This window comes from Ambystoma mexicanum, chromosome 6q, assembly GCF_040938575.1.
Source record: "Ambystoma mexicanum isolate Mex_15411 chromosome 6q, UKY_AmexF1_1, whole genome shotgun sequence".
Lineage (NCBI taxonomy): Eukaryota > Metazoa > Chordata > Amphibia > Caudata > Ambystomatidae > Ambystoma > Ambystoma mexicanum.
In genome coordinates, this window is record NC_090937.1 from 598,518,191 (window position 1) to 598,541,374 (window position 23,184).

General features: G+C 43.7%; 1 protein-coding gene across 3 annotated transcripts in view; it reads left to right on the forward strand.

Moving 5' to 3' along the window:
* The window catches only part of NDST4 (N-deacetylase and N-sulfotransferase 4), a 2,547,020-nt gene that overhangs the window by 2,016,811 nt on the left and 507,025 nt on the right, over window positions 1-23,184 (forward strand). For all 3 annotated transcript variants that reach the window (XM_069631065.1, XM_069631066.1, XM_069631067.1), the window contains one exon: window positions 14,659-14,755. In XM_069631065.1, the coding sequence (XP_069487166.1) occupies window positions 14,659-14,755 (97 nt within the window). The remainder of the gene's footprint in view (window positions 1-14,658; window positions 14,756-23,184) is intronic.

The following is a 23,184-nucleotide window of genomic DNA, read 5'->3' on the forward strand; positions in this document are numbered from 1 at the left end:
AATTGTATGCTATATTCCTTGGGAAACGTTATCTGGGGTGTTTTCAACTCGCTAAGCAGAACTCCCCTCAGTGCACTGACCTTGGTGTCTGGGTCTCTTCTGAGCATTGTGAGGGCTGGAAACATGTTTTAAGTGTTTATGTCAGTCTTCAGTATTTCTGAAATGAGGCCTAGCAGAATATGGTCTAAGTAATGGCAGTACCTCTGTTCATTAGCCGCCATGTTGTTTTCTTTGTTTCTTGCATGTTAGTGTTCTTCATTTCTACATATGAGTATTCTTCGTGTGTATGTGGAAGTGTTCTTTGTGTCTACTGCAAGTATTTTTTATTTATGCTGCAAGTTGCCATTTAATTGTTCCCTGCCTGTTTATGTGGCATGCTCATACTTATATGAATGCAACTACCTGTCACCCTATTCGTGTTACACACCATATTCTACTCCTAATTGTGGCCATGTGGCTCTTGGTGTTTTACTAACTGTCTATAGACCATTTCTCAGCCTGTATTTTCATGCATACTCAGGAACCGGGAAGGGGGGGGAGTGGTGGCCTTACCTGGTGCAACCCTCCTCTCCATTATTACAAAGGATTGCTCTTAAAGTTACAATAATGTGCCTGAATGATATTTACTCAGTCCCAGTTTGTGTTATACCACCACAGTGAAACCTGTTTCAAGTGTGTTTACACTTTCTTGAATTCCCTGTCCAAAGCACATGGAACAGTGTTTTCCACTTTGGCAGGGAGAGTTTTGTGGGCTTTTTATTTAATGTCACGCCCATGTCATATATGTAAAATTCCAAGAAACAGCAGTCACATTAAATTAAGACACACATTCTGCCTTATATGTATAGGCACTTACCACTTTAATGAGGTCGTCCTTGTATATAGCAGCAACGTTTCAACTTATGTTAATATAAATGGTGAAATATTGATGTATCTTTACATCACAATTAATTACTAAATGGTTTTGTCAATCGTGTATTCAAACCTTTCTGTAATTTCTGGTGTCTGTGCCTTGAAAAAGGCTTGGAAAGCCTAGACGCATAATCACATGCCACCTCAACCTTAGTCAAGAAGTTTACTCCATCTGCACATTCTGCCGTTTGTGGCATGCTCTGGCAGACATGCTACTTAAATGTGGTACCAAATAATGCTCAGACACTTACACCGTCTTTGCAATGTGTACAGATTGGGTTTGATACACACAACTGCATGGGGAAGACATGATTGGCCAATCTGTGCAGCCAATGAAAAATATGGCCATAGATAAGAACGTTTTCTCTTACTCTAACAGCGCAATGTAGGGTTTCAGCAATGGTGGCCTCTGATTTTCATTATATATGACATATATACAATATATCCCAAAAATTGAATTTCTTAAAAGTGCTCTCCTTGGCTGCTTCAGTTTCGGGTTAGGCACATTGTCACATGGATCAACAAAATCCGGCCAGGTTTTCAGGATATCGATAATGAATATGTGTGTGAGGAATGTACATATGATTACATTTAGTGGCTATCGTTTGCAAATTGTAGGTCATCGTTTGAAAGCAAAAGCATGTCGCTATTCCGTCAAGTCCGTTAAGTCAAAGCCTATTTCTTTCTTACCTTCCTTTATGTGCAAGTCCAACTCTCCAGTGATGTCTTCCACAATTACACTAGCAATTGTACGTCATTTTCTTTTTCGGTACTTTAATACATGTGTTTGCATACAAATGTTAAAGTAAAAATAAAGAAACATGGCGTACAACAAACATTTAAGCGATTCCATAGAATGATAACCTCGTTAAAAATACATTTAAAATGAGATTAAAAAAGAGGCACTACTAACTCATTTTTACATGGATAATAATGTAAACAATACAGGTAGATAGCTTTCAAAAGAAATCCGTTCAAATATGTGTATTTTGTGGTTGAACCGTCTCGCTGGCTTGGTATTGATTCAGTATTCGAGGGGTATTGGAGTATTGAGTGATGTCCATTCTGTTCCCCTGGACTCTCCAGATCAGATTAGCTTCCTTGTTTTTTTTTTACATGTACCTGCTTCACCTGCGTAGGTATCCCTGATCCTCCAATCCTCCCCTGCCCTCCTCGTCTACCCTCCATAATTGTTTGTATCTTTTTTATTTTGCTCTCGTGAATATTTAATGTTTAAAACAGGTTAATTTTGCTGTGTTCATTTTTTTGGTTAGTTATTTTCAATAAACGTTATTTTGACTTCTTTCACAGTTCTTCATTTTAGTTGAATTAATTTGCTGGGCCCTTCCTGGATTCCTGCAGGTTTCAGTGCACTTGCTGGAGCATCTCGTGTGAATAAGGACAATACCAACAATGCGTATACAATCTTTTAAAGAATAACTACAGTGACTTGTTAAGGGCTATTTAGTAAAGTTGTTAAAGGACTTCTTTGCGCTTGTGTCTCTTATTGCGTATCATGGAGGAGTGCTGTTTTGTCTGGCACATGCACGTCTAGCCAAACAACGTATATTGCAATCTGGTTTTATTAGGTGAGAATACGTGCGGGCCTTCCTGGTCAGTAATGTCTTCAATAAAGTGATAACACATCCCCGGCGAGTCGTCCCTGCTGCCATTGGCCGACTTGGTGAGGATGTGCATCACCTACTCGAACTGAGGCGGATCACCCAGGCATGTATTATAAGGTTCAGCCTTGGACATTCCTCCATGCTGATTGGGTTGGCACAAGCAGCACAAACACATTCCCCAAAATAAACAAGTATGGGCAAAGCCAAAAGTTTAGGTTTTTGTGCAGCATGGGATAGGCATTTTCCAAACACTGCTATACTGGTACTGCATGGCCCAAAGCGGCATCAACTGGCAAATGGTGTGATTTTGCATGTGCTTATGATAGCAGTGCTTGTAATGCCTATACACAAGCCAAAACGGTTGGATTTGTCAAGGCTTGTTTTTAACTTGACGCCAGTACAAGGAGCAGATATAAATCAAGGGGGTTAAGGCACACTTGGTTAACACATGTTAATTAAACCAGTAGCACATTTACCTCCACTGTTACATTAACTCTCAGGAGACTGCTTAGAAACACAACTGACAGGCCAAATGTTAACGTTACTGCTTTATAGAGCAGATCAAATAGATCCCAACAGGTTGGGTTTTTAGCGGGTGGGGTGAGGCAGTGGGTGTGAATGCCATAGGGATTAGCATAGCCATGTGCAGCCAATGGGTGGGTAAACAAAGTACATCCACAATGGTTGTGTCCCTCCTTACTTGGCATTTCCCTGCGTACTGTACTCCAGTACAAGAGATTCAACTTATAGGTGGTGCGTGAGTGCCACTAGTAGCCAAAACTAACAGAAGAAAAGAGCAAGCTGACCACCAATGAAACACAAAAGAGAGTTTGTAAAAGGGAGCAACCCCTCTTTCAACGATGGCACAGAAGCAGAACGATGATCCCTGGCCCGTAAGGTATGATAGGTTATTGTTATTTTTTTATTTTTTTTTTATTTTGGTTGGCTGAATTAATATCAACCTTTCAACAAAAAAAAAAGAGTTCAAATTATTTTACATTTTTACATTTTACATTTGGATGATTGTTTAAAAACTTTAGAATTTCATAATTAGTTTATCAAAAGGTAAAAAACAGTACATACAACTTAAAACATCATACAAATATACAAATAAGTGTATATTATATTATTACATATTACCTCCAAATTTCTATTTCAATTAGTTTTCATCACTTATCATCATTTTTGGAAGCCATCACAGATTCTAAAAACGGTATGGTAGCTATTGTAACAGCTATTTTCCCTGAGGAAAACATATTAAAACAGATCTCTTCTCTTCTTCGGTTTTATTGCAGTGTCTTTGACCAAAATTTAAAAAAATGTCTCTGCTGGGATGACAGAGCGTTGCAATTCACAATAATGTGTTGTAATGTTTCTCTAGTATTCTTATTTTTACAAAAGCGACACAATTTCATGTCCTTGCTAATTGTGCCTCTTCTGGCCAGGACATCATTTGTTGGCCACAAATTTAGACGTAGTCTTAGTATCTTAGTTTGAATATGTTTAGAGGAGCACTTGATGAGATAGTCAGCCTTCTATCAAAATCAACAAGCAATAAACGCTTTTCTTGTGTGCAGATCCAATCGTAATGATAAAGTATTAGTTTAGCTCTTGTTGGATTTGTTATTAAAAGCTCAAGTGAGACTCCTGCGTCAGCAAGAGCATTCAGTATGCACGTTCTCCATTTCATCGGAAAAACATGTTATGAAGTAATTAAATATCTTGCCAAGACAATTAGCATGTTTTTCTCAGTGTTCCCCAGTAAACATTTCCTTAGGAGACAACACATTTTCCAGATCACATGTACATGCAAAGACAACATTCCCAACTCAAATCGTAATAACATACAAGGAGAATTTTTTGGAAGATTTAGTATGTTCTTCCAAAATTGGGTCTCTAATTTGTCCCAATAATGGGATGGCTTTTGGATTGTTGTATCAGCACTGTTTGTAACAATGGCTACAACATTTTGCTGGTAATAAGTCATTACATGAGTGCAGGTAAACTTGTAATATTTATATAGTAGTAATTTAGCTTGTGACATCAAAGCTGACAGTTTTGCTTTCAAAGTCAAATCCTATGCCTTGTCATTATGCTGGTTGCTAAACGGTATTCCCAAATATGTATATTCAGGAACAACTTCAAGTTGTTGTTCTTGAAGTGTCCATGTGAGTCTATTAGACTTTGTTGAGGTAGATTTTCCACATTCTAATATTTGTGTTTTGTCTAGATTTATCATTAGATTGTTCTTTTCAGCATACGATTCCAGTTAATTCAGTGATTTTTAAAGACCTGAGGGGGTTTGCGAAAGGAGCACCAGATCATCCGCATAGAGTAGCCATGCTGTGATCTGGTTATCTAGTTTAGGTGCATCCATCGCACATTTCAGAAAATGCTCCTTTAAGTCCAATATAAACAAATTAAAAAGGGTAGAGGCAAATATGCAACCTTGTTTGAGCCGACATTTGATACTGAATGTGGAGGATAGAAGGCCTTCTATGGGTAACCTAACCTGCATGGTAGTGTCAGAATGTAATAGGTTGATTACTGACCTTAACCCTTGCGGACATTCATATCTTGCAAGCTTATGTTGAAGCAATCAGCGATTTATCAATTCAAATGCCATACAGAAGTCTACAAATGCCATGTATATTGGTTGCTTCTGTGTGGCATAAGAGTACTTCAAGGAGTTCAACATTATGATGTTAATTTAGTAGCCCAGGCTGGCCACAAATCCTGTTTGAAAGGGATCTCTTCGATCTGAAGCTCTCGACCAGGCATTAAGGTCTGTAAGTATTATACAGCTATAAATGTTGCCTGGTGCATCTAATTACGCTATTGGTCTGTAGCTGGCCAGATCTTGTCGGTCACCTTTTTTTATATATCGGCAAGATAATAGAATGCCACCATGAATCTGGAATATGTTGTTTAACTTGGATAGAGGAGAACATGTTATACAATATCGATGCCCAGAGCTGTGGATGTTTTTTCAAAGTATGATTTGAGAGACCATCGGGCCAGGGAGCTTTAGAAGACCTTGCTTTGTTTATGTAAAATAAAATATCTTCTCTATCAAATGACAGAGAAAAATGTTGGATTTGTTCGGGAAGTTCTACCGCATTTTCAGTTGTAGGTAATACATATAATTGTGAAAAATGATTTACCCAATTTTCCTTTTCCTCACTCACTCCATTTATTTGAATTGACAATTGTGATTGATTTGTGACTTTGTTCAATGCTTTCCAAATGTGGGCAGTATTTTTGTCTTGTATAGTTCTTAACATGTCTTCACCATCTTTTTGGTATAAACTTGCCTTACGCGCTCTCAACCGATTTTCATAATTTCAGTCTTAATTGAGGAAAGAGCAGCACCTCTTTGTTCTAGAGGAAGCTTCAGAGCCTGCCTTTTATGCTTTCGATTTAGGGACTTTCTTTCTCTTAAACTATGATTATAGACATGTAATGGGATAGCTTTATTACTATTCATAAATCCTTTTTTTGATTGTGTCGCATGACCGTTAGTGCTGCAAAAAAGTTGCATAAGATCATAGTAATTTATATTTTTGTCCACAACATGATCATCCATATCCCCGTAATCTAATGCCAGACAATAACTTAAACAGATTACAGAGTTTTCTGTCCAGGGTACTCTGTTTTATTGATTATTGATTGTAGTTGAGCCTGTTAGATAATCTTGCTGGATAGTACACCCTTGTTTACTCACAGTTCATTCAGCTGTTAGCATAAAAAGATCACTTTGAGTGGTCTAAATGATGGACAAAAGTGAGATACTTGAGAATAAGCCCATACCAACATATACATAGTCAAATATTGCGCTCTTTAGCCCCCTCTGCCAGGTCTTTTGTGGAGGTACATCATTGGGGAGTGAACCATTCAAAAGTACAAGATTGTGTATGTTTAGAAACTTTTCAGACGCTTTTGCTGGTTTTTTGTCAAATAGATGTAAATTCAAATCACCTGCTAGAATAATATGGGTGATATCAGACGAAATTGAAATTTTCTCCCTCAGATTGTTTAGGTCTCGGAAAAAACATTCATTGGTAATACTCATAGGATTCCAATATATATTCAGAATTGCATAGTTGCAAGACTGAATAGTCACTTTAGTTAACTGCATGTACGAATTTGGGGAAGCCCAGGGCACTGAATTGGTAACTGTAAGAGTATTTGTCTCTGTACCACTCCTGGCATGGGTCTTCCCTTCTCACCTGGAATTAGATGGATATCATGCTTATTCAGCATGGTGGTAGGATTATTGATAAGATGTTTATATCCACGTGTATTTCAGCCAAGTATTGAAATTATCTGATGATCGACATTGTTCTCTAGTTACTTTTTTTGAATGCAGTGACAATTGCATTGATTAGATGCTGTGTTTGACATTTCCTTTTGTGAGTGAGCAATCGTAAGATACATTATCGGGACTCCTCCCTCACTTTTATCAATACAAATAGCTGGATCAAGTTGCGAGCTTATTGTTAAATAAAAGCCCAATTTGTAGAGAGAGAGTCTTGCTAACCAGATTGTATTAAGAACTACACATGATCTCATCCACAGCCGGGCAATAGTGAGATATTTGTTATCTGGAAATTCTACTTGGTCAATGTCGCTAGAGACATTGTCTTCCAATGCTGGAACATCAGGGAATATAGCCAGGATACAACTTCTATTCGTATCATAACCCAAAATGGCTTTGGGCGACAGCTAATCAAAAGAGAGTGTAGTGCACTTGTATTCTTGTATTCAGCAACAGTTTGACTATGCGTGGGTTTGGAATGTGGGCGAGTGAGAGTCTCTCCAGGCCATTTATCTGAGCTTGAAAGCACATGATGAGTTTCCAAAGATTTCAAGCTAGACGGCAATCCTGAGCTTCATAAGTTATTGTTCTTCACTGCATGCAATAAGGAGTTCTTAAGACTTGACTGATCAGCCACCAGTTGCATAAGTGTGCTTTGGATAGCTGACAGTGTATCACAGTTATCAATCTCAGGGGCCACCTTCACTGGTATGGTTGCCTGTTTTTCCAAGGAAACAAAATTCACTTCCTAGATGTTTTGTTTTGCGAAATTGCCAAAGTGAATTGTCCCACCATAGCACTTTTTTTCAGTTGTTAGAGGCTTAATAGGACCAGAGTCAAACCAATGTTGACGCATATATTCATCAATAGCCTTCCTAATCTCCAGTCTATGGGTATCGACCACCTGACCAGCAATTGGGACCTTGGGGGATTTGCTGATCGGTCGAGTTTGTAGGGGAGCTGGAGTAATGCCAACTCCATCACAGTTTTGGAATGCCTCCGCAGCCTTTATGAGCTCATCTAGGGGAGGATGTGATAAAGGCAGAGACAGAACAAGATTAGAACATGTTTGTTTCTTTATTTGGGCTATTTTAGTATACCTCTTCTCAACTGCCAATGAGGCCAAAGTCAAGCCTCATTGGCACATCTTTTCTTAGATGTGCTGATAGATTTGAAAAGGTGTTTTGTAGTTGAGTTAGTTCCAGCTTTTGTCGTATTAATATTTTTTGTTTTCTTTTCTTATGCTTTGGCTAGTCCCACTGGCTTTGTGCTTATTTTGTGCTATTTTTGTTTCATGAATATTGTATATGAGCCTTTGAGAGGCGTGTTCACACCTTGTTTTAAAATATGGTTTTGAACTGGAATTGAAGAGACTATAGCAGAGGAGTCATCGGGAATAACACCTCTGATGATCCCGTTAACAAACAGAATTATTGATAATGTGTTATTCTCAACAACAGGGCTAGTTACACCCGGATCAAGAGTAACCCGACTATCAACATTCATCTTATTGTATAACTAGCTCAAACTAGTCTGCTATGGAATGACCTCTTGCTTTTGGGCCAGAGAAAGTGTGGTATATTTTTTTTTTGCCAATCCAATACCAAAGCTAATTGTTCTGAATGAGATGGTAGTTTTATGTCAGTGGTTTCATACAGTTTGACAAGCGACATCAAGGCCGTATTCATGACCTCTAAAGTGATTTGTGCCATTTTGGTAAATGAAGGCTTTGAGTTGCTGGAGTAATATCCAAAAAAGGCTGAGGTGGTTTCCGTGGGGTCGGCTCAATGTAAGAAATATCAACGGATGAGTCAGTTCGACTGCTATCTTGAAATAGCTCAGCGAGCCTGATAGATTTTGCAAAGGTTCTCTGGCCAAAAAACTAGAATCAGAAGAATCTAAATCAATAACACCATCTCTTGATACATGATGCGTTGACAATTCATGATCATCCAAGATATTTGAAACACAATGAGCATTCTGTAGTACCATGCTATCCGACAAGGAAATATATATAGATGCCATATATTAATTTTTATCTGTATGTACGTCAGACAGCTCTTCAGGTTCCATACCCTCAATATTCTGAGGTAAAGATAAAGGGCCTCATTACACGGTAGGCGGTAAGGGTTTACCGGTACCGGTATTTTACCGGTACCGGTAAATCCTTACCGCCTCACTACGAGGTCCCTTTGCGGGTTGGGGAATTTAACGCCTGCTTTTTGCAGGCGTTAAAAATCCAACCCGCAAAGGGACCAGGGAGCTAATTACGGTACCGCAATTTGCGATACCTTAATTAGCGCCTTCCCCATTATGCCCTATGGGGCAAAAATGGGAATGGGGAAGGGCAATGGAGGAAGGAGGAATTACCGCCTTCCCAACCTTGGAATAGGGCGGTAATTCCCCTTTCCTTCAAGGCGGTACCGGTAAATTACCGGCATGAACCAATCGCGCCATGGTTTACCGCCTACCGTCTGATGAGGCCCAATGATTCAATGTTTGAGGGCCCAATTTGTAATGGTGCCAACCTGTCGGCTCTTTTTGGGTTGGCAGTCAACTTGTTCTCAGTAGATATTGTATTTGGTTGAGGTCTCACAATGGCTTTCTACGTGATTTTTTGGGTGGCATTTTTTGGCATTGCTTAAAAGCTGCGATTGGTTTAGCTACACTTTCACAGCAAAATGTGCGAATATCAGCAGTGGCCGAGTTGTCAGTAGTTTTGCATTTGGTCGATCCTCGTTCTCTAGAGGAGCGAGCACTTGGCGTTGAGCAAACATTAAAAGTCCCGCCCCTTTTGTTGAACATTGGGGTGATTGCCCTCGTTTGACATTATTTACAATAGATACCGGGAACGGCATGTCCGAGTGCAATGAATATGGTCCTCTAGTAAACAGATTTGGACTAATACACTAGTGTGCGCGCACCGAATCGCACCGAGCACCAATCTGGCCCAAATCTGCACTTAATACTTAGAGGTTTCAAAGCGCGGACCCTGGGATCGAACCTGGGTTGCTCTGTGTTGTCTTGCTTCCAAGGCGAGCACGTTGCCCTTGAGCTATCCTCCAGAGACTTGGCACAAGGAAGTGAAGAAGCGGGTACGTTTCATTTGAATTGTTTGTGTGGGACTAGAGGTTAACAGCATAGCAGGGGAGACACACAGAGAAATGTTGTGACCATCAACAAGCTTGGAATTCAGGATTGTACTATGAATACAGCTTGTGTTATGGGCACTTTGTTGACTGATGACCTAATGCAGGGCACCAATGGTTATGAGGCCACATGTGCACATCTGTTTACTATGTGTGCCATGGTTTTTGACTGTACTGATTTGACAAGTGTGCCAACTTCTTTTCAGTAACAAAGGAAAAGCAGAATATGGGAAAGCTGCTAAAAAACTTGTATCAGTGCAAGTGATGAGATGCACTCGTGCGTCCCATGAGTCATGCCAATAAAAGTTGCACTGTAGGCGCAATGGCCATTTCAATATGCGCAAACATGAACATTATGGATGCGCATGTTGAAATGCTGGCTTTCCCCCCTTTGCCCTTCCGCACAAGTAAGGTGGCATTTCTGTGCATTTTAAAGTGCATTCAAAGTTCACACATGGGATGAACTTTAAAAAGCGCACAAAACAAAGGCACACACTGGTGCCTTATTGAAGATGCGCAGGGGAATGTGCATCTTAAATATTAGGCCATTCCTGACCCTGTCACAACTTTTGTAAGTCAACAGCAGCGATATGAACCTCTTCGCTGGCACGTACATTTCTATCCATCAAACAAAGGTACACATGTGTTTTCTTTCTTTTTTATTTAGCATTTAACAGAGGCAGGCCACCTTATGGCCTTCACTGTGAAATGTGGCCTCAGCAACATGGGTGCTGGCTGCCTGTCATACATTAGTGCCAGGATTATGCTTCTGACAGCAATATATGCAAGGGGGCTGGGCAACATATCTTTGGCCCTGCTGCCCAGACCCACCTAAATACGTAGGCCACGTCTGAGAATAAGGTGGCCTGCACATTTCACAAACAAGCTGTTTATGCCTGCACCAGTTTTTGCAAAATCTTCCCTTATGGGTTAATTGTACTGTAGAGATGGGTCCAATTTGCTGCACAGGCATACAAAACAATACTCAATAAGGAGTACTCAATGTGCACAGTAAAGCCCAGCTTTATTAAAAAAAACAGAATGGAATCGCATGAAAGTAGCTCTCGGAATTAGAAAGATTGTGAGCAGACTTTTTACTCAAAACACCTCATTAATGACGTTATAATACAATATCAGTTATAAAACGTATATAAGTGGTTATGATTGGTTAACATGTTAGTTTCCTCATTGGTTCATACGTCTCTGATGGCTTCTCCTGGGCCCATCCCATTATAGATACTAGTTACACTTCCTCACTATAATGGCCACTAATTAGCTGTCATTTTCATCATAGGCGGTGTGGCGAGAGTGATTTCTATTGGTTTGCACATTACTTACCAACCTTGGACACTTTGACAGGACATCCAGATTTGGTAGGCACATAGTGTAGGAGGTAATAGAAGTCCATGGTCTGCACTAATTCCAATTAGTACCCTGTCAGGATTGTCCCTCGAAACCACAGCTTAAAATGTCCAAAAAAGCATTCTTTCACATCACACAAACCTCAAGCATCTATTTGCAAGACGTTATCCTATTCTTGTCATAATGCTGTCCATGCGTCATGGTTTTCCTTGGACTTCCTTTCGCTCTTCAGAAACTCACGTGACGAGGTTGCTATGGCAATTATGGCGTCCTCTCCATGCTTGTCACATGACTTGCTCTCAGAGAGGCGGAGTTCGGCAAGTTCGCGGTCACCCGATATAACACTTCCGGGTTGCCGCACTTGCCGCTTCTGATTTTGTTTGGAAATCTTGGCTAACTCTTATGTATTATTTCAGTACTTCTTGTTCTGATCCTCCCTGTCCTTGACCCTGCCTGAATTCCTTTCTGAAGACCTCCTGGTTATCGATTACAGTCCGTGCTCTGACTACTCTTTGCCTTCTGATTATAATAATACACTACACGCAGGTTATCGGATCCGGAATGTCTGTGGCCACGCTTTTGTCTCCTGAATTTAACATTACGCTGCCTGCAAGTTATCAAGCTCGGAACGTCTGTGACCATTCTTCTGCCTTCTGAATATTATACAACGCTGCCAGAACATTACCAACCTGGAACGTTTTGACCACCTTTTATTTACCTCCTTCAAGATCATCACCGGTACCTTACCATCACCACGTCTTGACTCCAGCATTCGCACACTGAACTTTCATCGCATTACTATCATCGTAGTTGTGGAGTAACTCGTTGGAGGAAATAATCTCACACCCCAGAGAGAACCTGCACGAACCCAAAAACTCAGCACATGAACTCGAGACTTTCCACTGGTGCTAAGCCGACAGGCGTCCTCGTTCCGTCGGGATAGGCACTGGACTAGAGACTGCTGCACTCGCCTATACGTCCTCGTGCCGTCGAGTTGTCAGGGTTAGGTTGGGTTGTGCAGAGTTTCTCTTTGGATTTCTATCTCCATTCCTCACAACTTGGTTAGTCAATCCTTGATTCATGTATTGAAATACGTTATTACTGTGTAGACTACTGTTGCTCTTCTTGCTGCTACTCTCCAGACTTTCTATAGCAATACAGGTCTTTTCACTCAGTGGTGATCATAGCTTTCTTCCTATTCTGCAGTCAGCTGTGGTCGCGTCCTCCGAAGTCTGGCGTGGTAGTTCCATAAAGAATGTCCCCCGAAGTCTGGTGTGGTGTTTTCCATCTTTCGGCTAATTGATTCCTTTGTATTTAATTTTGGAAGTACAAAGGGATACATTGGTAGGAAGAACTCTTCTGATACTCTTCAAGTTCAACTACCGTGTTCTGGATCAAGTTTAGGTTATTCTGACACCCAGCGGTCCGTGAGACCACAGAATACACTAATGTGATTGGCTTGTTTCCGAGCCATACTACTTAACAATCCCTTGGACGTACGTATGTGTCTGCATTTGTTCCCTGCAGGGGGGCGTGGCAGCCCCTTAGCCAATGAGGAGGCTCGAAACGGGGCAATCTTCGCTCTGAGCCTCCCCAAGTCTGGAGGCTGCCTTCGTCCCCCGCTGGGGACTCAGGTAAGTTTTTTTTTCCCTCAACCCCACTCCCCTGCAAACTATCCCCTCCCCACCCTCCCAACCCCACTTAACTTCTTTTGGCACGGGCCTGGGTACTAATGGCAATAAGACCCTCCGCGGCAGTGGGCAAATACCACCCACTGTAATGCCCCGGGGGCCTCATGTAACTAGGGGCCCCGCGGCATTACCTGGGGCGGTATTGGCCCACCGCTTCGGGTCTTATTGCCACATTAAAAGTACTACTCATCAATCCCAGGCCATGTGGCCATTCTATTCCTTTGTATTTGGTCTTGTGTATCAACTTGTGTCTGTGTGTGGGCTAGGGAGTTCAGCAGGTGTCTTCTCTGTACGTGGCTTACAATGAATAGCTGGTGTTATTCATGTCTTGATAACGTGTTAGGGTACGGTGTTGGGGAATTAATTCCTTCCTATTTACTGGGTTTTTAGCTAATTCCAACATACATGTTGTACTCTTTGCAGTCATTAGATACATGCTTCATTTATCCGCAACATAATCCTTTGGCATACTGATCTCATGCACCTGGACATCAATGGCTGTTTGTGCTCTTCCTATAATTTAATTAACATGGGAGTCTACTGCTCGTCCTAGGAATGGTTATCTCATCTCTGCGATTTGTATCTCCATTACTCCCTTATGTGCATCTGACCTTGACGCTTGCTACAAGCTACTGTCTGGGCAGCTTCAATGCTTCTAAACTAAATCTGTTTTTGTGAATTCAGCATCTTGTCTGAGGCCTTGCTAATTTCCTGGCCTTCTGCAGCCTCTTTGCTAGGTAAATGGCTGTACTTCTGCCCCTTTCGCATCCATGCTGTCCACCTATGTTTGTGTTTATTCATATTACATCCACTCTGTGCATCTGCCATATGTTGGTTTCCCTGGCCATTTATTCTGCATCTAATCTGCCTATAATTCCATCTGTCCTATCAGTGTAGTGAGTCCCTCTCTTGGTATCCTGGAATCCTCCTTCCTTCTATGCTATATACAGCACGCTACTTGTGCTTTAGGACGAAGGATAGCTCAGGGGTAACGCATTTGTCTTGGAAGCAAGACAACACAATGCAACACAGGTTCGAATCCTGATCCCACGCTTAGAAACAACTCGCTGGTATTAAGTGCATAATAATTGAACAATAAATAAATACATTTCTACTATAACTGTAATGCCTACTAGTGTCTCACAGCCTTTCATAGGCGTCTACATTGACTTATTTTAAAAATTGTTTCTTCAAACATGTCTTAGTTTGTCTCGAGTCTCACCCCTAGATTCATGGGGCATTATGCCTGCCTCAGCTGGTATTGTTTCTCACCTGTACGATACTGGTGAGGAGCAGTAGCAGAAATTGGTACTTGCATATTTATCTGAGTAGGGGCAGTAGGTGATACCCGCATAGTCGTCTGCCCCATTACTGAGGCTCCACTCAGTATGCTGATGTGGGCCTGTGGTTTCTGCACCCATAAGTGGTAAACCCTTTGCTGTGCTGGTAGCTAATTTCAAGCGTTACGTCGCTGTCAACTGTCACTGTTAACTTTCCTAGAATATCGAAAACAAATGACGCTATTTTTTCTGGAATGAATTTGGATTTTGTGCTACTTTATCTTGATGAACAAGGCACGTGTGTTTCTATTCTCTCCACAGAATCCATGCGATGACAGGCGACACAGGGACATCTGGTCCAGGGACAAGACTTGCAACCGTTTACCAACATTCTTTGTAATAGGGCCGCAGAAAACTGGTGAGGGCTTTTTTCAAATCTTGGCATGTTTTGAACTCGAGAATAGACAGTAGATGCTCAGCCCAGATGAACATCCACTGTTGAAATGTGAAGTACCACGGGGTGAAAAGGTGCCATTTAATGCAGTGCTGTGCAAACAGTAGACACGCACAATGGTCACAACAAAAGCTTGCTGCTTTCAGAAATAGCTAAGTAGTGAAATGGAGCTTCAGCACCCAGCATAGGACAAAACCAAAGACCATTCAGAAAGCAGCATCCTATTAGGAACAACACTACTGATCATGGAATATTCCGCCTAAATTGAGAACATGTTTTGTTTTCCTGTCAATGTTCTGGATACCACATGAATGCTATTATGTTAATCTGTCCTCAAAAAATGTAGCAACATCTATTTTCCATGGAGATTTAGTTGTCATACCTGTGTTAAATGACTATTTTAATATGTATAATTTACTTCATACCAGTGAAATTGTGCAACCAATAATGCTGCAAATGCACATTTACAATAAACAATGTGTTTTTACAATTACATTTAATTTTGCTCAATCTGCTAAAACTGATGTCAGATTTTCCTAAACACGCTTATTTACAGGCTGTAACAGATCAGTTGGAATTCTACTGCCATTTCCTGATTACTAAAACAGCTCACTCTTTCTTGATAAATTGCCAGAGTAATCAAGAAACAGCTGATACTTACTGCGATGCCAGGAGAGCCTAGGAAAGCATCTTATAGGAGGCAAAGGCAGCGGTAGCACCAAAAGCAGCAGCCAGTTTCAAGGGAGCTATTGGCACATTCAGGTCAGACAGAGAAAAGGGCTTTCCTAGCCTAAATTAGCCAATGAAAGTCACTATTGGCCTCCTCTGAGCCAATGAGATTGCTCGGACTATAGTAAATAACTACTGACAGTGGTATCATACTGACCATTCACATTTCAGAGGTAGACAGAGAAACAGCAGAAATCGTGTAATCGTTCAAGAATCAGACATTCAATTTTCCAGCAAGATTTCTTGCAACAAGACACACTCTCCCTGTGCAACTATCTTTATATCAATGAACCTTCCGCGTGACAGGCAACATCGAATTAAACACACCGAATTGAAAGCTAAAACATGACACAAGGCTTTTTGTATAGATAAACCAGGTGTATAATTAAAATGCTTACCCAATTAAGATAGCCTTGCTATTTAAATACTACAAAATAAAATGCAATAAATTGACTAACATCTTTTGTCCATACTACTACACTACCACTACCACAATTGCAAAACTTACATTGCTATCACAATTCTCTGCTAATAGCAGTATAGATAAAGATAGGGGTCCATTTTTCTTGGGCTAATGACACTTCAACTTAACCTGAGCTGGGCCATTATCCAGCGATGGTGACCCCTGCCTCAGTATATACAGTAGAAGCTTAGGGTTCCGTATTGTGATGCTTCGAGTAAACACCAAGTACCCAAGACAAAGGATGTATTGGCCAGTTCACATCCAGTTGGTAGAGATGTACATACTATGCCTCATAGTTGACTTGTTCTTCAGCAACAGATCAAAAGCATTGGCGAATAGGCAAATCAGGGGACTAAGAACATGTGTTGAACCCTTTGTGTCAGGCCTCCTGTGTGTCTGAAGTGTGGACATGTATCATTTTGGATCATTGTGGTATCCTCACTGGAACATGTGTGTCCCCCTGTTGCTGTCCTGCAGATCATCCCATTCCCTTAGGTGTTAAACCCTGGTCATGTGACTGGCGGAATTAGGTTGAAGGGACTCACTGCACTTAGATTATCATGATATGAGGCCCAGTCGTCTAATTACCCTTCCTATATTTATAATTGTGCACTTCTTTCGTGACCCTGACACATATTTCTTTTCAGTCAAATATGTACCAGTGGTGCTTTCAGGATGGATCAAAGCCACATATCCCTCTAGACAACTTTGGCAGGTTGTGCTCTGCCCCACAAATCCAGCTACTGGATGCCATTCTGCACTGAACACATCCCCATGGGATTACATTTATTTGGGATTTCAGATTATTGAACAGCAATATTGTGCAAAATACCAGAAATTAAAATTCAGTTGCAGGTACATTAAATATCTGCTTATTAAAAACATTCAGAAGCAAAACAAAGAGGTGATAGCTGGAAACTTTAGAATTAATCTTTTAGAATTAATCTCCTCTGGCAATTGCTATGGGCAACCATCAGACCATCATTCTTCGCCTCCCAAGCCATAGAAAGGGGAAAGACCATATGTAAATCAAACTTGGTCCCAAAAGGGTCAGTCCAGCCCGAACTGCTAGGTCACATCCCTTCTGCACTAGACCACAAGCATCCCCAGACATGTTTCAGCCGCATTGGGTGTTATCAACGAGGAGCGGTTTGGGTCTCTAGGCCCAGTGTCTCCTCCCATTGGTGGCAGTACCTGACTTATTTGCATATGGCTGGACCCCTTTTAAAATGGTGCAGACGTGCTAAAATATGGTGATGTGGAAGGTTGCCCAGAGCACTGCCAGTGGTTCAAACGTACTCAAAACCTTCCACCCATCATTTTTCTGGTTATAGTTTGTCTCCTTGTGCGAGAGAGGTCATGCCAGACATGAGGCCCTTGCTCACTGTGCCATAGGGAACCAATCTGCATCTGACTGATAAGGCCAAACAAGGCTGAAACATGTCTGGGGTTGCTTGTGTTTCCATGCAGAGGGGAACTTGCCTAGAAATTAGCGCTAGGCTGCTCCCGCTGGTGGTAGTGCCTGACTGATTTGCATATGGCCGGACCCCTTTTGCAGTCGTGCTGATGGAGAAAAAAAAAGTCATGTGGAAGGTTGCCCATAGCAGTGCCAGTGGTACAGATTTATTCAAAACCTTCCACCCATCACATTTTTGTTTGTAAGTTGTCTCCCTGTGTGGGAGAGGGTATGCCCAGATATGGGTCCCTTGCTCGCTGCAACCAAGTTGCACCCCACTGATGAGGCCCAACAAGGCAACATGTGTGGGGTTGCTTGTCTTTCCCATGCAGAGGGGTCCTTGGCCTAGCAGCTTGGGCTGGACTGCTCCCCTTGGGGGCACAACCTGACTGGTTTTCATATGGCTGGACCCCTTTTGCAATAGCACAGACTGCCTAAAAAGCAGTCGTGTGTAAGGTTCCCGAGAGCAGTGCCATTGGTTCAGATTTATTCAAAACCTTCCACCCATCACTTTTTTGGTCATTGTTTGTCGCCCTGTGTGAGGGGTCCGCAGGCACAGCGCAAGTGAGGGAGGAGGAAACGCGCAAAGGGGGAAGAGGGACAGCACAAAGATAAAGGAGGGACAGCGCAAAGGGGGGAGGAGGGACAGCACAATTAGAGAAAGGAGCAACAGCACAAGTCGGGAGTACATCTTGGATACTAATTGTAGCATGGTCGTAGTTGACCTATATTGTAGTTTTGTTGTCATTGGGGCTTATTTTACTCATAGATTAACACATTCTGATAACCCTTTTCCCCCACTAGTTACACAATTGCACAAAGCAGTAGGCCAAAGTTAATTTCTACCTGTTTTAAATTGCATCCCAAATTCAGAAAGGGGATGTACTTTGAAATTGCATAAATCGTGGGAATGCACAAAACATATCCAGGTCATTCATGACCACGCACTGCTGTTTTTAATTTCTATCACAACACACTCAGAGCACAAACGTTTTTCCAACATTAAAACTCAAGGCAGATATGAAAACCCTGTGATCTGAGCATTACCTTACTTTTCAGGCATTATTTTTGGATAGTTGCAGTGACACTTACAACATACAGATGTCCTCTAGGATTTTTTGTGATGACCTCTGTATGTTGTCAGTAGTACATTATTACAAGCATTATTGTTTGGAGAGGTGCAGTGCCACTGACAAAATCAGCTTTCTAGCCCTTTACTCTATCTCTCTTCTCTGTAGCAATGGTGCTGGCCATATTTTCGTGGCACAAAACCAAAAATGCAGGAGCTAGTGGAGCAGTGGGCCTTCGTACACCTTGTATTACTGGCCCTGCCGTTGTGATGGCTCTGCCAAGACTCTCTGTTACTGTAGAGCTGGACTAAGAATCTAGAGGGACCAAAAAGATGGGGCGTGCATGTCCCACATATCTCCTACATATCCCCTACTGGTAGTTGTGTGTTTGGTCGAGCCAAGATCTGTCGCGTTATTTATAAAGACTTTGGAGTCTACTCACTGGACCTGTTACAAGGCAAACGTTGACTGATGTATGTGTCAGACATGACATTCCATGATAAAGCATGAGCTGTGGTAGTTCTGTACCACAGACAGGAGGAGCTATTGCCGTCCATTCCTAATGTTGTCTGACTTAGTTTCAATGTTCAAGAAGCAAAGTTGGTTGAATTTACAAATCAGCTGCGCCTCATTGATCTTAAAGGCAGTGGCAGCAAAAGACATTTTAACGTGCTGTGGACGCCAAGCCTGTGCCAGTTAAGCGCATGACGGTGAGCATAGCATGTGGGACCATACTACACCAAGAGAAGAGGGTGGAGGGGATCTCATGGGACCCCCCCCCAAGACATTTTTGAAAACGTGTCAAAATTATGAATTTGACAGTAGCCTTTTCAACGGAAAATGGCTAAAAAGTGATTGGTTTTTCATGCAGTTTTTGATAGGAATAAGAAAGCCCCCGGCAATCACACCATCATGCTGTGACACAAAGGCACATCATCAATGTGTGTTTCCTCATATATGTAAACATGGTCTGCCCGGGGATGTCATTTCACCAAAATGCCAGGGGTAGCGGAAGTGACATCACATGACCCATGACCTCTGTTGACATCACATGAAGTGACCCCACCCCGAAGTGAAATCACGGGAAGCGATGGAACACGACCGTTTAGCCCTTGACAAAACAGGAATTGGCATCACATAGCATTGTTTCTAAGTACACTATGACAAATATGGTTACAATATCACTGTAACATGATATACATTTCATACAAGAATGGAGCACCATATGTATCGGTAAAAAAAAACATGCTATAACTGCAATTTGCGAAAAGCAAAATACATAGGGCCTCATCACGAGTTTGGCTGTAACCCTTAAATCCGGCAGTAGCGCTATTAATACACGATTTTATGGGTCTGCAAAATCAGGGCTTCGGCGGATTTCTCCACCATCTGTGCTGGGGAAACAGCCGGCGGTAATAGCGCGAAAATTCCCCAATGAGCCCAATGGGGAATTCCTGAATGGGCTCAGTGGGGAATGGGCAATACCCGTTCTGCCAAACCTGTGATCCCGTGCTATTAGCGCCAGGGGGTTTGGCGGTAGGGCTATTAACGCCGGCGCTACCGCCCAACTCGTGATGAGTCCAAAATGGGTGCTTATTGTACTCTAAATGCTTCATGTAGAATTTTGTCTGCATTGTAAATTTGAGGTGTTTAAGAACTGATCATTGGCTCACCCCCTGAAGTGTGCCTGAAATAAACCTTTAATGAGTTTAGCAATTATTGTATAGAATTCCAGAAAGACAAATTCTTTGTTATGCCTATTCTTTCTTATATAAGATCACTGCTCAAAGTGTTACACTTGTGGAACCCCCTGTTTTGTTTTAATAAGCCTGAACAAGAAAGCCAGCCACTCTAGAAACAAAGAGCCACATGGCATTAGCCACAGCCCAGGAGCTTCAATTTGTTATTAAAAAAAGTAATTTTTTATTTTCTTTTTTTAGGGGTGGCAAGGGGGAACAGAAGTAGCAAGGGAGACCTCAGGGGTTGCAAGTGTGACCCCTAAAAGACATCCCTGGGTTTGCCTCTTTTCTTCATCAGCTGTTTAATCTTGAGAAAGAACATTTCCACTCCCTACCACAGTGTTTGTCTGAATAATTCAAATAAATAAACATTGCAAACACTTGCTCACCACTTTGCTGTGAAAGTAATGGCGATGCTGGCGAGCTATCTGCACACGTTTTGTTTCTGGACTCCATGCCACACATGATCTCTTGTGGTATACATGATTTGCGTCATCTCAACTCAATTGTGCTTATTTATATCAACTTTGAAACACTGTGGCTTGAAGCGACTCTATCTGTACATTCAATTTCAAACTTCGGACATGACATGCAAGTTACACGTACAAATCTCTGGCTGGTGCATTAATCCAACGATTTGCCTTGCTAGCCTGAAAATCATGCAAACTGACTCTCCACCCATGCCCCATTTCCGCACTACTTCTTGACTGTTTGAAACATAAAGAAGGTAATTCATAGAATTTCGCAGAAAAGTGTCGCAAGCGGCTGGCGCAGAGTGTCCGCGTGCGATTGTCTGCGCCAGGCACGTGCGCTAAAACCGATTTCCGCGCACAGCGTATTTATGGATTTTAGGCTCCCAAACCAGCCGTGGCGCAGAGTATCGCAGCGACCCTGCAGCAGCGCCAGTAACGCCCCCAAGAACGCCCTCGCGCAAGGAAAAGCCATCAAAATCGCTAAATCATCGCAAAGGGCTGCGCTAACCCTGGACCAGTTTACAGGGCTGCCAAACAAGGAACGCAAAGCGGGTAACGTTCATATCAGGGGTACGCGGGAAGTTGTACACGCGATTAGCCAGGGTACGTGTATTACAGGGGTACGCGGGAAGTTTAACACGCGATTGGCCAGGGTACGTGTATTAGAGGGGTATGCGTGAAGTTTTACACGCGATTAGCCAGGGCACGTGTATTACAGGGGTACGCGGGAATTATCACACGCGATTTGGCTGTGTAGGTGTATTACAGGGGTACACGGGAAGTTTCACACGCGATTTGGCTGGGTACGTGTATTTTAGGGGTGCGCGGGAATTATCACACGCGATTTGGCTGGGTACGTGTATTACAGGGGTGCGTGGGAAGTTACACACGCGATTAGCCAGGGTACGTGTATTACAGGGGTACGCGTGAAGTTTTACACGCGATTAGCCAGGGCACGTGTATTACAGGGGTACGCGGGAATTTTCACACGTGATTTGGCTGGGTACGTGTATTACAGGGGTGCGTGGGAAGTTACACACGCGATTAGGCTGGGTGGGTCCTCACAGGTGTTCCCTGTACACCCTCCACGGCCCCTGCAGGCAGCCCACAAAACAGGGGACTACCCTGCACACCTGCTCATGTCCCCCTGCACCTCCACCCCCCAGCCACCAGGGGCAGCCTCCACCTGGCCCCCACCCATGTCTACCACCACCCCCACCCCCCAGCCACCATGGGCAGCCTCCACCAGGCCCCCACTCATGTCTCCCACCACCCCACCCCCCAGCCACCAGGGGCAGCCTCCACCAGGCCCCCACTCATGTCTCCCACCACCCCCAAACCCCAGCAGTGCAGGGTCACCCTCCACCAGGCCCCCACTCATGTCTCCCACCACCCCCACCCCCCAGCCACTAGGGGCACCCTCCACCAGGCCCCCACTCATGTCTCCCACCACCCCCACACCCCAGCCACCAGGGGCAGCCTCCACCAGGCCCCCACCCATGTCTACCACCACCCCCGCCCCCCAGCCACCAGGGGCAGCCCCACCAGGCCCCCACCCATGTCTACCACCCCACCCCCACCCCGCAGCAGTGCAGGGGCACCCTCCACCAGGCCCCCACTCATGTCCCCCTGCACCCCCACCCCCCAGGGGCAGCCTCCACCAGGCCCCCACTCATGTCCCCTATCACCCCCAACCCCCAGCCACCAGGGGCAGCCTCCACCAGGCCCCCACTCATGTCCCCCTGCACCCCCACCCCCCAGCCACCAGGGGCAGCCTCCACCAGGCCCCCACTCATGTCTCCCTGCACCCCCATCCCCCAGGGGCAGCCTCCACCAGGCCCCCACTCATGTCTACCACCCCACCCCCACCCCCCAGCCCCCAGGGGAAGCCTCCACCAGGCCCCCACTCATGTCTCCCACCACCCCACCCCCAGCAGTGCAGGGGCACCCTCCACCAGGCCCCCACTTATGTCCCCTATCACCCCCACCCCCAGCCACCAGGGGAAGCCTCCACCAGGCCCCCACTCATGTCTCCCAGCATGCTACGTGTATTTCAGGGGTGCGCGGGAAGTCCCACTCGCGAATAGCCTGGGCGCGTGTATTTCAGGGGTGCGCGGGAAGTTCCACACGCGAATAGCCTGGGCGCATGCATTTCAGGGGTGCGCGGGAAGTTTTACACGCGACTTCAGCAGGGTACGTGTATTTCATGTATGCGCGGGAATTCTCACACGCAATTTGGCTTGGTACGTGTATTACAGGGGTGCGTGGGAAGTTACACACGCGATTAGGCTGGGTGGGTCCTCACAGGTGTTCCCTGTACACCCTCCACGGCCCCTGCAGGCAGCCCACAAAACAGGGGACTACCCTGCACACCTGCTCATGTCCCCCTGCACCCCCACCCCCCAGCCACCAGGGGCAGCCTCCACCAGGCCCCCACCCATGTCTACCACCCCACCCCCACCC